This window comes from Pleurodeles waltl, chromosome 7 (genome assembly GCF_031143425.1).
Source record: "Pleurodeles waltl isolate 20211129_DDA chromosome 7, aPleWal1.hap1.20221129, whole genome shotgun sequence".
In the NCBI taxonomy this organism is placed as follows: domain Eukaryota; kingdom Metazoa; phylum Chordata; class Amphibia; order Caudata; family Salamandridae; genus Pleurodeles; species Pleurodeles waltl.
This window is the reverse complement of record NC_090446.1, coordinates 1,114,308,265-1,114,324,583: the sequence shown is the minus strand read 5'-3', so window position 1 is coordinate 1,114,324,583 and position 16,319 is coordinate 1,114,308,265. Positions and strand designations below refer to the sequence as shown.

The following is a 16,319-nucleotide window of genomic DNA, read 5'->3' as shown; positions in this document are numbered from 1 at the left end:
GACCTAGAATTGATTTACGCACTCCCTCCTGTTCTTTTAACAGTGAGGTTGAGTCTGCCCAGGTGGCACTGTCCTACCTGGGTGGGGCTAGGTGGTCAAATGATGAAGCATGACACTATATAGTGTGTGAGACCACCTAGTCCGTAAAGGAAATTTCACCCCCCCCCTTTTTTCCCCTTTTTCCACTACTCCCCCATTTCACACTGGCCCCCTTCCTCTAACAGAGGCCCACGAGGAACCAAGGGCACAATTGGTACCCTTGTTGTCTATCCCGCGAAGCATAAGAAGAACCCCGTACTCCATTTGTGTGTTTTTGGTTATATAGGGAGCTGAGTACGGTTGTGTTCCCCTGAAATGTCCCCTTCTCCCGCATACTCTCTCCATGTGTATTAATGTGTACTTTCCCCTGCCATGTACCGCTCTACACTGATGATTCACAGGGAATTAATAAGCCCCCTATGTCAAGGACTGACGATAGTGGGGGGAGATTGTAATTACATCATGCACACACAAAATTGGTAAGGCCTGTGGACAGCCCTCTATGGCATGGGAGGGGTTTGGCAGACTGGTCGAACGATCTGGGACTTAGTGACACATGCCAAATATGGAACCATGATAGATGCAAATACACTCTTGCATCTGCAGCACATTGTTCGCTGTCTCACACTGATTATCTGTTCCTTCCAGCCTCTGACTTTCTATACAACAAGGGTCCCCACATCTTTCCCTGTGGGATCTGCGATCATGCCCCGGTGTTAACATATTTTGGAGCCTCAACAACTGGAGAACGCCCTATATGGCGACTTAACACTTGGCTTCTCACTGATAACAAAGTCTCTGACTACTTGACTGAAGGCATTCCCAGTCTTAAACAAAGGCATTGTGGATTTGGCTGGAATACTATGAGGGGGGCCTGAAAGGATTCAATGAGGGGTGTCACCTACTCCTATGCCAGGGGAAAAGCCCATGAACGACTGGCCCTGATCACCAAATTAGATACCTCTATATTAACGCAAGAATGTGTGGAGCCAGGTAATAGGACAGTCCTGATACAACACCAGCTGGCAATTGATAGGTCTTCCCTGCATCAGTTGTGCTTGGCTGAATCCCGCAAATGTTGGTTGGCCTCCACAGGGAGGGTATATGAATGGGGGGACAAGTCGGGCAAGCTACTGCACTGGCTGGCCGTGAAGAACAGGGAATCTATGGTGGTGCCCAGAATATTAGGTGGAAGGGGCAGGTGGTGGAGGACTCCCGGGGGATTGCATCTGTCTTTGCACAATATTACAAAAGGCTATATGTGGACCATGCCTGTCCACATTGTGAGTTTGAAACTCCATTAGTCGCAGATCTCTCGCTGTCTCGGCTGTCCGAGGTGGATAGAACCACCATGGAGAAAGCACTTACTCTCGAGGAGGTAGTTGATGCATTTGTGGATCTAAACTCTGAGAAAACCATGGGCCCAGATTGCTATCTGGTGGGGTATTATCAGAAACTCCAGCAGGAGATTCTTTCCTCTATGTTGGACTTATTTGCAGAGGTGATCACCAGGGGCCGCTTCCCGGAAAAAAAGACCTAGCAACTCTGGTTGTCTTCCCCAAGCCAGGTCAGTCACTGAGCCTCATACCAGCCCATTTCCCTCATTAACATAAACTACTATCTAACCACCTCTTGTGGGTGCTGCCCCAACTAGTCTACCCGGATAAGTGTGGCTTTATCCCTCACCGTACCACAAGACATTGCATCAGAAGGGTTCACTTGGTGTTGGCCTGTATTAGGTCCCTGGGACGGTCCACAGAGCTTTTGCTGATTGATTTGAAAAGGCATTCAACGCTGTACTGGTCATGTTTAGATGAAACCTTTACTAAGATGGGGTTTGGCCACCAACATCGTGCTTACATCAAAGTCCTTTATTCAACCCCACAAGCAGAGAGAATAAACAGTGTCTTGTCCTCTAGGGTTCCCATTAGGGAAGAAACCAGACAGGGGTGCCCCCTCTCCTATTCACGCTTAATAGAGGGTCCCTGGCGGTTTGAGTACACTGTAACATGCAGATTCGGTGATTCAAACTGGGATTGGCAACGGAAGACAGGATAGCTTTATTTGCAGATGATGTTCTGCTGTTCCTCTCTCTGCCAGCGGACACAAGGCCCTGTTTGATTCATATCCTATGCACATTCGGAGGAGCTTTTGGCCTGCAATATTCTGCAGTCCTGGTTCAATTTGCTGGCAGCAATGAAACAAAGGTTTTTCTGGCACAAACGCCTCTGAGAGTGGTCATTGGCAAATGTGTTTATACTGTATACGATGCGGGGGGCTCACCATGGAAGATATTTGCCTGGCTTGCTGGGCAGCCTATCTTCTGCCTATGAATGACTGGCTGCATGGGGGTTGGGGACACCCGACATACTGGGAAGAATTGTTCCTACTTGATCTGATTAATATATCGGGCATAGCCAAATGGGAAAGCATTCAGTGAGTCCAATGGCGCTACCAGTCCCTGAATCCAGCTGGTTCAGAAGGTGCACTAGTCAGGGTGAACACTTTCAAAAGACCCCGACTACCAGCAGTTCATACTGGTTCTTCACATATTTCCTAAGTTTGCTCGGCTCACAACCCACCAGATTAACAGTCAAACTTACTCATGTGAAATGTAAAAATGAATACAAAGTAGTTCCACCTACATACAAGTTATTTGTTAGTCCATACACATGTTCAGATTGGCACCACTGTATCCACAGCCAATTTAGTATACAGTCCAAAGAGTCGTGTTCCGTGGATCCCTAATTCAGTATTTAAGATCAATTCCTCATTGAGTTTCCATCAATAGAATCTCCCGTTCTCTCTCAGCCCGCCAACATGAGTACTCGCAACTAACTGGACTGAATCTGATGACGGTAGAGTTCTGGACTGAGGTAGCTGGACAGAGAATACGAATGACATCACTATAGACCTGGAGATGGCGTTATGAAATTCACTCTATTATTGACAAGTTGCGAGACTTCTTAGTGAAGGATTTTTTGATAGTGAAGCCCTGAGAAAATCATAGGGGTAACATCCCTGACGAAACATGTGTTGGCGGGCTGAGAGAGAACGGGAGATTCCCTTGTAACACACTCTCAAGATCTGATGCGTCCCCTGAGGGTGAAGTGGAAGAAATGGGTGGGGGCTCTAGATAAGACAGACTGGAGATATGCATACATGCCACCCCACGTGTTGGCAATGTCAGTGAGTCTCAACCTCATACAGTTTAAATATCTCCATCAGGCGTACCTCACTCCCTTCTGTCTGTGGAAGACCCAAGTCTGTTCTTCCCCTGCCTTCAACAGATGCCAGAATCCCACTGCGGACTTCCACCATATTTTATGGTCCTGTCCTATCATTCAGACCCATTGGACAACTATTATATCTACCCTAGCCTGGGTGGTGGAACTGCACATTGAGGCAAACCCAAGCCTCGTGCTGCTGGGTATCTTTGATGACTTGGGGGGCCCACAGGGAGACAGGACACTGGTGGGACCGGGCACATTGGAGGCTAAGAGAGATAAAGACAGGCAGACAGGCAGTGGAACTCCTCTGTTTCTCCAACCTTTGTGGCCTGAATGAATGGCATGTGCTGGTGTGCCAAACTGGAAGAGACACTTTATACTGCAAGGGAATGTCCACATAAATACAAGAAGGTTTGCAACAAATGGTGGGCACATCACGACCTAGAAGGAGGAGGCTGGAGTGGACTCAAACTGTATTTCATATCCGAATGGTGATACGGTGTGGGGGGGAGTGGGGATGAGTGGTACCATTTACAAGTTGTATATTCCAGAAGAGCAACTGGTTGTAATGTTTTAAACAATAATAAAAATGTTTCTATAAAAAATCCTGCCCTTTTCATCAGAGGATAACCTCAGGTAATGCCACAATTCTACAGTCTTTAGAGACGTACAAGTTAAGTGTTCAAAATAGTTAAAATTTGTTTTCACTACATGACTTGACTTTTGGAAAACATTATTGAATCGCCAATGACCTTCAAAGTCTTCCAAATGAACCAACTGTTCTGTTGCAAAGCAGACACTAGACACGCATAGCAAAATCCTGGTGGCAGTAACATTGTGTACCGTTTACCCTGCAAAGTTATATTCAGATACCAAGATGGCTTTCGCGTCTCCACATTACGTGGGAGTTCATGGCATGCTGGGAAATATAGTTTGGCAATAGGGCGATGTTGCGTAGTGGATTTTCCACAGATGCAATGCCTCACTACAAGCCACCCTGATACTCTGCAGGGACAGGCGTTATTTCCTTTCCTGCTATGGATTCAGCACAAGAATATTTGGAGCATCTCTTTCCTGCATCTGTCTACCTCCTTACATTTTTTCTGACTATTTACATACGCTTATCTCCCAATATATTCCTGGGTGTGTCCTTATTCAGACAGTGCTAAACAACTGGGGTAATTAATCTTCAACTAAAACACACAAAAAAAAACACAAAAAAAACATCAAAGATACATCTCATAATGGAGACCTTTGACTATGACCATATGACCATTGGAACTACCCACCCAATAGAGGATGGGGAATCCACGCTAAAATCAGATTGACCATTCTCCAAATCTGGCATTGTACCTGTGGTTTGCAGGATAGAGAGCTGCTTTCTAAGTAGGATAGTTTGCCATGCTCCAACATTGCCTCCATGGCCCCATTTTTGTTGTGGCTTCCCATCTTGAGTTTCAGGAATACCAAGTTCCACATTAAAGTACACAGAGTTGGTTACACAGCGATGTCACTAAAATGCCCACTATGTCTTGCAGGCCTCAGTGCACAGCAGAAGTGACAAGACAGCGTGGTGGAGTGTAATTTCTTTCTTCTCTGTCTTATTCCACAACTGTTTTCCTGTGTCTGTCACTGGCCCTCATTTTCTTCTGTATATGGTCACTGGTGGAGGCAATGACTGTTGGAAAATTGCACTGCCGTTGGATTCCGTAAACAAGGCTAGTAGACTCTGACATAGATACTCTGTCTCTTTTCATGAACAGGATTTAAAGGCAACATACTGGAATCCTAAATGTCATTCTTTATCGTGCTAGAGACCCGGAAAGCTTTTTTCAGGGCCGAGACGATGTGATCAATTTTAGCAGATTAAGGTACAGTTTTTCTGCATGATTTTGGAAGCTCTGGGGTTTTTAGATTATTTCTTTGGTGCTCCCACATATACTACACAATACTAACCCAGCCATGAGACCATGACAGCTCTGACATATTATCACAAGAAGGGTGAAGGGTGCCTTTTCTGATGACTAAGCTCTGACACTCTGAACCAATCGCCCAGGGGCTTTACCTCTGCAGGAGTAGCGATAACCCCTTCTTCCTCAGGCCAAGTGACCAGTATTGTATCTATTAAGGACCATGAAGTATTACATCATGAATAGCACTGTAAAGCTGTGATTAGAGTAACAACAAATTTGCCGTGCAAACCACCCGAATCTTGTTAGAAGATCTTCTTTTTTTTTTCAATTCTTTATTAAACTTTTATAAGTGAACAAATAATTATAGATTGTACAAAAAGATAAAGAAAGAACTTAGATTCACATGAAAGAGATTCCAGTGTACAGTGAGATGTTTAGATATTTTCCATAAATAAAACATTGTTAATTATATTATATCTGATATTCCTGACAGAGAAATAATAAGCAAATATATATTATGTCAAAATGATAAAATATATTATTACAAAGTTACACTTATCTATAACCTAAATAGAGAAAAAAAAAGAAAATAAAATGATTGTCAATAATGTTGAAAATATAATAATGGCATGAGATATTATTTATGAAATTATTGAACATTTAAAGAAATACACAAGAGAAGTGAAATTATTAGCTAGTCAAGAATACATTCCATATTTGGTCAAATTGTTGTAAGTTATCGTTTAATTTATATAGCATTCTTTCAAACTGGGCAATATCAAACATATCCTTTAACCACATTTGAGTAGATGGTAAAACATTAGATTTCCAAAAACGTAATATATTAACTTTGGCTACACTAATTGCAGTAGAAAGCCATCTATATAGATGTGAGGAAAGTGTGCCTAGACCTTGGGTATCATGTAGTAAAAATAGGCGAGGTGATTGTGGGGAGATATTGGGCAATACTTTCCTTAAATATTGTGATATTTGTATCCACTGGTTGGAGTGCAGTAGAGTCCCATAGGATGTGAACGATATCACAATTGGTTTGGTCACATCTCCAGCAATTGGAAGCATTACTAAGTTTAGCAGAGTAGAGTTTCGAACGTGACCAATGCCATCTATGTAAAATTTTGAAGTAATTAAGTTTCATCCTTGCATCACGAATCCCTTTATTATAATTCTCTTATAATTCTCTAAAAGTTTAGCCCAATCTTTATCTTTATCGGTAATGTTAAGTCGTGTAGACCACCAAGATTGTAGATCTTTGGATGTATTATCTGAAAAAGATTTATCAATTAGTAAAGAATACAGGCCAGATACCGTGCCTTTAAAATTTCTCCATATATAAATATGGCGTGCAATGGATGAGTGAATCAAAAGGTCTGAATTCAAGGATGTTATAGTGTTTAAAATCGATGTTAGTAGTATATAGTTATGAAGTTGTGAGGTCGGGAGTCGATGTGTTTCTTGTAGTTGTGTAAATGATTTCAAAGAATTGTTTTGATTATATAAGTCTGATATGTTGTTGACTTTACATTTTTTCCAGATAAACCAATTTAGCTCTTTTCCTTTATGTATAATCGCTGAGTTATTCCATAACGGAGCATTTAAATGTATATGGACATTACAGTTTATAATTTTATGTGCTTTTTGCCATGCTAATTGGGATGAATATATGATTGGATTGGAGGATGGGGAGAATTTAGGACTTTTAGTATAATAAATCGCTAAAGAAGTGGTAGTTTTCAATAAATGTTGTTCCAATTTGACCCATATAGGTATCTTATCTTTCTCAGATATCATGGAGGTCGAGTGAGATAATTGTTGTGCTATCCAGTAAGTTTCCAGGTGTGGGAGTCTAAGGCCACCTTTTAGGGAGGATGAGTGTAATTTCGCACCACTTATACGGGGGGTTTTCCCTCCCCAAATGAAACGGCTTATTAGAGAGGTTGTATTCTTAAAAAAAATCGAAGTAAGGGGGAGTGATAGCATGTTAAAAACATAATAAAATTTTGGAATTGTGTTCATTTTAATAATCTGCACTCTTCCCCATAATGACAGATTCAGTTGAGACCATCTAACAAAGTCTCTTTTAAGTTTGTCTATAATGGGGTTCAAATTATCCATCGCAATATTTTTTGTCCCGTATTGAGAAGGATCCCAAGATATTTCAGTTGAGATGATTTCCAATTGAAAGGTAGATCCCCTAAAGTTGTTGAAGTGATACCGGTGTTCATTGGCAAAGCTTCACATTTAGACCAGTTGATCTTATATCCAGAGAATGCCGAGAAGTCAGTTAATAAATCAATCTGAGTGTTAATTGAGGTATTTGAGTTGGATAATGTGAGTAGAATATCATCAGCATAATAAAAAGCTTTTATCTCACCGGATAAAGTAGCGATACCGTGTATATTGATATTTTGCCTGATTGCAATAGCTAAGGGTTCTAATGCTATGAGGAATAACAAGGGAGAGAGAGGACATCCTTGACGGGTTCCACGTGAGATTTTAAAGTAGGGGGAAGTGAAGCCATTACAAGTAATCGCAGCTGTAGGGGAGTTATACATTCCTTTAGCAAGCGTAATAAAATCTGGACCTATACCCATTCTATCCATGGTACGGAATAAATATCCCCATTCTACTCTATCAAATGCCTTTTCAGCGTCTAAGGATAAAAGGATATTTTTGTCTAGTTTATTACGTTGTTGCCATAACAGGTGCAGGATGGTTCGTAGATGGTTAGAGGAGGAACGCGATGGAACAAATCCTACTTGTGAGGGATGTATGAGAGACGTGATGACTGAATTTAATCTTGTCGCTAATATTTTGTCCAAGATTTTAATATCAGAATTTATTAAAGATATGGGTCTATAGCTGGAGCATTCCAAAGGGTCTTTATCGGGTTTAAGAAGTACAGTAATGCGCGCTCTTAGAAATTCAGGTGGGAAGTGGCCTTTGATTAGAGATTCATTAAAAAAGGAGTGTAGAATTGGAATAATTTGAGTTTTTGTGATTTTATAGAATTCTATGGGGAAGCCATCTTCTCCCGGGGCTTTATTTGTAGCTAGACATTCAATAGCTTTAGCTATCTCTTCTATTGATATATGTCCTTCTAATCTTTGTTTCTGTTCTTGAGACAATCTTGGGATTTTTAATTTTTTAAAGAATTCATCTTCCACTAATGTATCTTCACAGTTCAAGGAGGTATAGAGTGTTTCATAGTATTGTTGAAATTGGGTTATTATATCCGTAGGTAGGGTAAGTAAGTCATTTGAAGAGTTCCTAATAGCAGAAATCGTTCTAGACGATTCTTGTTGGCGTAATTGATAGGCTAAGAGACGTCCTGCTTTCTCCCCCCTTTCATAATGACGTTGTCGTATTAGGAATAAGCATTTTTCAGCTTGAGAGGTATATAAATTATTAAGTCTAAACTTAACTGATAATAATTTTTTTAGAAGGATAGGTGATTCTGATTTATTATAATCTTTCGTAAGCGATTGAGCTTCTTGTTCCAATGAGATCCTCTCTGCGTTCAATTTTTTTTTAAGTAGATAAGAATCCCTCATAATCATTCCTCTAATGACAGCCTTGCCTGCACCCCATAATACGCTTGCATCTGTGACGGAATCTTTGTTCTCATCTAGAAACAGATCCACATGTTGACATAGATCTAGTTTAGCTTGTGGTGTTTTATACATTGAAGTATTAAATCTCCAAAGAGTTCTAGGAGATTGAGTGAGTCCAATATTGATGTGCAGATCTATTAAATCATGATCAGATATACTACAAGGAGTAATTCCTGCATGTGAAATTGACTGTATCAATGTTGGTGATGTTAAAAAATAATCTATTCTAGAACGAATGGAGTGTGCACTGGATGTAAAAGTATAGTCTCTATCATGCGAATGCAGTAAACGCCAAGGTTCTTGTAGAGCAAAGTCATCCATAAGATATTTCAGGATATATCTGTCGGTGGAATGATGGGTATCTGGTTTAACAGATTTGTCAATAAATGGGTCTATTGTAACATTCCAGTCTCCACCAATCAGTACTTTGGTGGGTCCAAAAGATGAAAGTAATCTAGTAATTTTTTTAATAAATATTGTTTTGGAATCAGTAGGTTCATATATTGACCCTATAATCATATGGCAGTTTCTGACACGTATTTTAACGAATGCATATCTGCCTTCATCATCTGTCCAGGTTTGTAAGATTTTATATGGTAGGTTTTTATTGAAAAGGATAGCCACTCCACATTTCCGGATGGGTGTGGCGGTATCCATAGGATTTTTATGAGTTATATTGGCGTGTACTACTTGACCTATCCATTCTCTCTGCAGTTTCTCACTTTCTGATTCAGTAAGATGTGTTTCTTGTAGTTAGAAGATCTTCGATGTTGTCAGCTTCATTGATTCAGTGACCCCACAGGTCTACAGCAGACTGGGGATTGTGGATATTTCTATTTGAGTTCCTGTAGTCTGGAAGCAGGCATTCGACTGCCCTTCCCCCTAAAATCTTATTTGGGAAAAGAATGGTGGATATTGGTCGATAGGCCACGGGATACACCCCCTTTTATAGAAGATTCAGCAGGCCATGTTCAGAAACTGGAAACTGTGTTACTACACTAGTCAGTAAGTGACAGACCCCAGCTTTACTCAGTTGGTTCTATGTTTTTCAACAGTACATAATCCCTGCAGTTTACCATTCTTGCTGCCGCATTCTGTACAATCCGCAGTCTATTTTTCACATACCGAGGTCTACCCAGATAAACAATTTCACAGTAATGTAGGAGCTAGATGACTTGTGGGCAAAAAAAGTCTATGATGTTTTTTAAGGTTTCTTAACATACTACAATAGTCCGAGGTCAGAGCTATAGCTTGTGGCTCTAAAGACAGTCGTCCATTACCACACCCACATTTGTAATGATTACTTTGGGCTCAGGAGCCGACCTAGCAAGTTGGGCTACCAGAGGCCAAGCGATTAATGCGAATATTTTCCCAAAAGGAGAATTTCGGTTTTATTAGCATTCATCTGCAAGCAGTTTGAATGTATCCATTTCGCGAAGAAAGACGTACAGTTCTTCAAAGTGGCAGGGCCCTTTATAGTGCATTTCTGCTTTCTCTATGTACATACAACATTACCATTGCCTTACCCAGTTCGATGATATTCCCATTAATGACCTCGAAAGGACGGGAAGCCTAGCCTGTCATTACAGTGAGGCCATTCTCTTCTTGTCTTATCTGGCACGGGACATGTCATTTTGCAAGACCACCCCATAGTATTCCTGCTCCTAGTTCTTGGAATGAAAAAGCCGAGACAGGTATTTTCCAAAGGGGATCTCCGGTGATCTTTATTGGCCAAATGTTATACTCTTCGAAAAATAACCTGCCTGGGAGTCACAAGATGTACCATAGCTGCGAAATGCCAGGACTGAAGTCATGAAGCCTTAACCTAATGGAGGTTCATAGAAAGGTCACCGACGCCAGGTAAACGAGGGTGTTTCTGACCCTCTGCGTCTCCAGTCTTTCTATCAGAAACATATCGTTCTCTGTACTTCCCTTCGTTTTCTGCTTTACCGTTTACCATCATGTCCTCTTCTGTAAGAGTTTCTCTAAAAAATAACTTTCACTCATACACTGATTCGTGGATAAAGTCAGCCCCTCTCTCGTGTACTATTACTTCACAATACCCTACATGTAAACAGCTGTAAGGGATGTGCACACCTGGAACCACCCTCTGATCATAAGATTTGGAGCACATCACTAACAAATGAAATGCAGAAATACAAATAGGGTTTGGAAAAGGAAACCATTATGAAGCACCTTAAAACAGAATCACAACAGGTTGCGCATTTGGAGGTGATATTTAACGCTGACCATGCACTGTGTGCCCATGACTCTTCTGAAATGTTCTTAAAGTGTATAAGTCCCAGCTCCTTCTCATGTGCACAGCACAGTGCTTAATGTGTAAATAAAAACGTGCCGGTGCCCAAAGCCTTCCTCTTAAACACGCGGCTGCTGCAATTAAATGTATGAGCACCGAATACTCAGGCAGTGTAATCCTGAGGTCATCTCGGGCTTCTTCAATCCTATTAAAGCCACTCCCTGCCCCTTCAGTTCACTCTTGCAGCCTTCTGCTTTCTCCCATTGTGACGCTTTTTTGTTTTTCTCTTCCTCCGTCTTTCCCATATGTGTCTTTTGCTCGCAGTAAATGCTTGAGGTAAAAAAAAAAGTGCTGGTGCTCAGCACCAGAAACAACAAGCACACATTAAGCACTGGTACAGAATTGCTCTCTTACCTTATCGTGACCTGCACAGACATGTCCACTTTCACCCCAAAGGTCAGTGTGTGGGAGGTGTTCACTGGCAACACCTCACGGAGCCCCAAGATCTGGCCATCATGAAGTTGGTTCATGGTGTCAGCCGTCAGCTGTAGCTCAACTGTATCCGCGCTCACAGGATTCTCAGCTCTGAGCTGCAGAAAAGAAAACAACTTCACTTCAACTATCAGTTTCAAGCATGCAGTGGATACCCTGAACAGTGGCAAGCCACAGGTAAGGCCACCCCCCACAACCTGTGCAGATACTGCAATTCTTTGAAGCAAGACTAAAATGTGGCATTGTATCCATCGCACATCAATATGCCAGTTACGTCACAGGTTCATTCTGGAATAAATGCATTAGGCCCATGTCATCACAATGTACATTGTGATATATATATATATATATATTTACATATATATATATATATATATAGAGAGAGAGAGAGATAGTTATTTGTGTCGTAGAATTGACACATTCTGTTCATTTTTGGTGGATCCATTGTGCCCATCTAGCCACCAAAATAGTAAAGAAGATGCGCGGGTCCTGTGCTGAATAAGTTGTATGGATTGTAAGGAAATGGCTCCCTGTTGCAGTTACCCCCCACTTTTTGCCTGATACTGATGCTGACTTGACTGAGAAGTGTGCTGGGACCCTGCTAACCAGGCCCCAGCACCAGTGTTCTTTCACCTAAAATGTACCATTGTTTCCACAATTGGCACAACCCTGGCACACAGATAAGTCCCTTGTAAAAGGTACCAGTGGTACCAAGGGCCCTGTGACCAGGGAAGGTCCCTAAGGGCTGCAGCATATGTTGTGCCACCCTAAGGGACCCCTCACCTAACACATGCACACTGCCATTGCAGATTGTGTGTGTTGGTGGGGAGAAAAAGGCAAAGTCGACATGGCATCCCCCTCAGGATGCCATGCACACAAAATACTTCTGTGGCATAGGTAAGTCACCCCTCTAGCAGGCCTTACAGCCCTAATGCAGGGTGCACTATACCACAGGTGAGGGCATAGCTGCATTAGCAATATGCCCCTACAGTGTCTAAGTCTATTCTTAGACATTGTAAGTACAGTTGTGGCCATATTAAGTATATGGTCTGGGAATTTGTCAAAAAACGAACTCCACAGCTCCATAATGGCTACACTGAATACTGGGAAGTTTGGTATCAAACTTCTCAGAATAATAAGCCCACACTGATTCCAGTGTTGGATTTATTAAAACATGCACACAGAGGGCATCTTAGAGATGCCCCCTGTATTTTACCCTATTGTTCAGTGCAGGACTGACTGGTCTGTGCCAGCCTGCTGCTGAGAGACGAGTTTCTGACCCCATGTGGTGAGGGCCTTTGTGCTGTCTGAGGACAGAAACAAAAGCCTGCTCTGGGTGGAGGTGCTTCACACCTCCCCCCTGCAGGAACTGTAACACCTAGCAGTGAGACTCAAAGGCTCAGGCTTCGTGTTACAATGCCCCAGGGCACTCCAGCTAGTGGAGATGCCCGCCCCCTGGACACAGCCCCCACTTTTGGCGGCAAGTCCATGGGAGATAATGAGAAAAACAAGGAGGAGTCACCCACCAGTCAGGACAGCCCCTAAGGTGTCCTGAGCTGAGGTGACCCCTACCTTTAGAAATCCTCCATCTTGATTTTGGAGGATTCCCCCAATAGGAATAGGGATGTGTCCCCCTCCCCTCAGGAAGGAGGCACAAAGAGGGTGTAGCCACCCTCAAGGACAGTAGCCATTGGCTACTGCCCTCCCAGACCTAAACACACCCCTAAATTCAGTATTTAGGGGCACCCCAGAACCTAGGAAAATAGATTCCTGCAACCTGAAGACGAAGAAGGACTGCTGACCTGAAGCCCTGCAGAGAAGACAGAGACACCAACTGCTTTGGCCCCAGCCCTACCGGCCTGTCTCCCCACTTCAAGAAAAACTGCAACAGCGACGCGTCCCCCAGGGTCCAGCGACCTCTGAAGTCTTCCTTACTCATTCGGGAGCGCGACCCGGGGTAGGAACAACGTCCGACGGCTGGCCTTAACGAAGTGAGTACTTTTTGATAGACCTCGAGTGGGGTACAATTGGTGATTTATTCTGACAATTTAAAACTCAAACCACCTCCTTTTTAACGCGCTATGCACCGCTTCTTAACGCGCCATGCACTCGATGGATCTGATACTTAGTACTCTATGGGCAAGATATCAGCACCTCTACAAGTTGTCATTAGACAGCGAGGACATTGACCAGATAGCGTGGTTTGACACTAGACACGCTTTTATTTTGATATTCCTGTACTTCTGAAATGTTTTAAAGGGAATACAGCCACTTCTAACGGATAGACTGTGTTGATGTTATTATACAGAGATAGTCCGAACAAACTATTCTTATTGTAAGTGAAAAGACTATAACAGATAAGCGAATGTGCAGCTTAATGGGACCTGTATTTTCTCTCTCCCCCCCCCCCTTTTTTTGACCATGCACTTAAGGTGGGGGGTACCTAAATTCATTATTACTTGACATTATTACTTTGACTCTCACCTGTTTTCTGTGATGTTATCCTACTTTCTTCTATATGACATGCAGTGTGTTATATGGACCAGGCCCACGGTCTGCGTGATCCCATGAAGCCCTGTCTCTAGTTGGGAGGGTAAGCATAATACTTTTACACTGGCATGACGTGCTACCTTTTTTTTTCACGATCACTGTGTGCCACATTAATACACACCAAATTGTATGTGTTTCTTTCTGCATTGATTTATGCATCAATTATTGACATGATTTTCATACATTTTCAGGGCGACGGATAGGACTGATAAACTAGGTCCAAAGGGACTCTTGTAAGTGACTGACTATACTACTTTCCTGGCTTTCGCTTGTCATCATTTATAGGCTTGAGTACTATGAGTTTACATGTGGAGAAGCATTATTATATTAGGTCCTGAGGAAGCGTCATAGGATCCTGTTTGGACCGAACAGATGCGAAACATGTCGACCCAATTTTTTAGGGAGGTCTCGTAGTTCCTGACCACCCATTTCATGTGAGAATGGTCAAACATCACATTGACCAAACTCTCCCAGTAATTGTTTTAATCTTGGCCTGCTCCCTGTACCAATAAAGATAAACCTTACAGAGAGTTTATTGAGCCAATTTTACCCCTAGTTTTTCTTGCTCTCCTTTCTCTTCTTTTCTCTCCTCCCGACTCATTTGCGGGATATTGCGGCATCATCAAAAAAGATCTCCGGCAAAGAGCCCCCCAAAAGGGTGGTGCCCGTCAGACATTGCAGCGCCGGTCTGACGAGGAGCTGGTCCGATGATGAAGCATGACACCCATTTGGGTGTGTGAGGACTCTTGCTCCTACTAAATAGGACTCCCTATTGAGTAGGTTCTCCTAACACTCTCCCTGTTTAGTTGTTTGTTTTTCATGTCTCTTAGGAACAGTGTATTTCATTATTAGTAACAGTTATTGGAGGGCATGCACTGGACCTTTAATTCCTCCTAATCCCTATTGATTTTTTGATGGCCTCAGAGGACTACCCTGCATCTAAAAGGACCAAGAACTCCAGAGGACAGCGGCCCTGTTCCAAAGAAAGCAAAACTTGCAACAAAGAAACAACTTTAAAATGACTCCACGTTTCCCGCCGTAAGCATGAGACTTTCCACTCTGCACCCGACGCCCCCGGCTCGACCTGCGGAGAAACAACACTACAGGGAGGACTCCCCGCTGACTGCGACCCTGTGAGTAGCCAGAGTTGACCCCCCTGGGCCCCGCAGCGACGCCTGCAGAGGGAATCCAGAGGCTCCCCCTGACCGCGACTGCCTGATTCTAAGAACCCGACGCCTGGTAAAGACACTGCACCCGCAGCCCCCAGGACCTGAAGGATCCGACCTCCAGTGCAGAAGCGACCCCCAGGTGTCCCTCTCCCTTGCCCAGGTGGTGGCTACCCCGAGGAGCCCCCCCTTGCCTGCCTGCTTCGCTGAAGAGACCCCTGGGTCTCCCATTGAAACCTATTGTAAACCCCATGCCTGTTTGCACTCTGCACCCGACCGCCCCCGTGCCGCTGAGGGTGTACCTTTTGTGCTGACTTGTGTCCCCACCTGCACCCTACAAAAAACCCCTGGTCTGCCCTCCGAAGTCGCGGGTACTTACCTGCTGGCAGACTGGAACCGGGGCACCCCCTTCTCCATTGAAGCCTATGGGGGTCATTCTGACCCCGGCGGTCCGAGACCGCCGGGGCCAGGGTCGGCGGGAGCACCGCCGACAGACCGGCGGTGCCCCGCAGGGCATTCTGACCGCGGCGGTTCGGCCGTGGTCAGATGCGGGAAACCGGCGGTCTCCCGACGGTTTCCCGCTGCCCTGCAGAATCCTCCATGGCAGCGGAGCGCGCTCCGCCGCCATGGGGATTCTGACACCCCCTACCGCCATCCTGTTCCTGGCGGGTCTCCCGCCAGGAACAGGATGGCGGTAGGGGGTGCCGCGGGGCCCCCGTAAGAGGGCCCCACAAAGTATTTCAGTGTCTGCTATGCAGACACTGAAATACGCGACGGGTGCCACTGCACCCGTCGCACCTTCCCACTACGCCGGCTCAATTCTGAGCCGGCGTCCTCGTGGGAAGGTTGATTTGCCCTGGGCTGGCGGGCGGCCTTTTGGCGGCCGCCCGCCAGCCCAGGGCAAATCCCAAAATACCCTCAGCGGTCTTTCGACCGCGGAGCGGTATTTTGGTGGGGGAACTTCGGCAAGTCAGAATCACCCCCTATGTGTTTTAGGCACCATTTTGACCTCTGCACCTGACCGGCCCTGAGCTGCTGGT

The 16,319-nt window shown here is 44.0% G+C and overlaps 1 protein-coding gene across 1 annotated transcript in view; it reads right to left on the bottom strand.

Moving 5' to 3' along the window:
* LOC138246998 (polycystin-1-like) overlaps positions 1-16,319 on the bottom strand; it is a 521,270-nt gene that overhangs the window by 361,979 nt on the left and 142,972 nt on the right. The window contains exon 14 of the mRNA XM_069201747.1: positions 11,486-11,661. Within this exon, the coding sequence (XP_069057848.1) occupies positions 11,486-11,661 (176 nt within the window). The remainder of the gene's footprint in view (positions 1-11,485; positions 11,662-16,319) is intronic.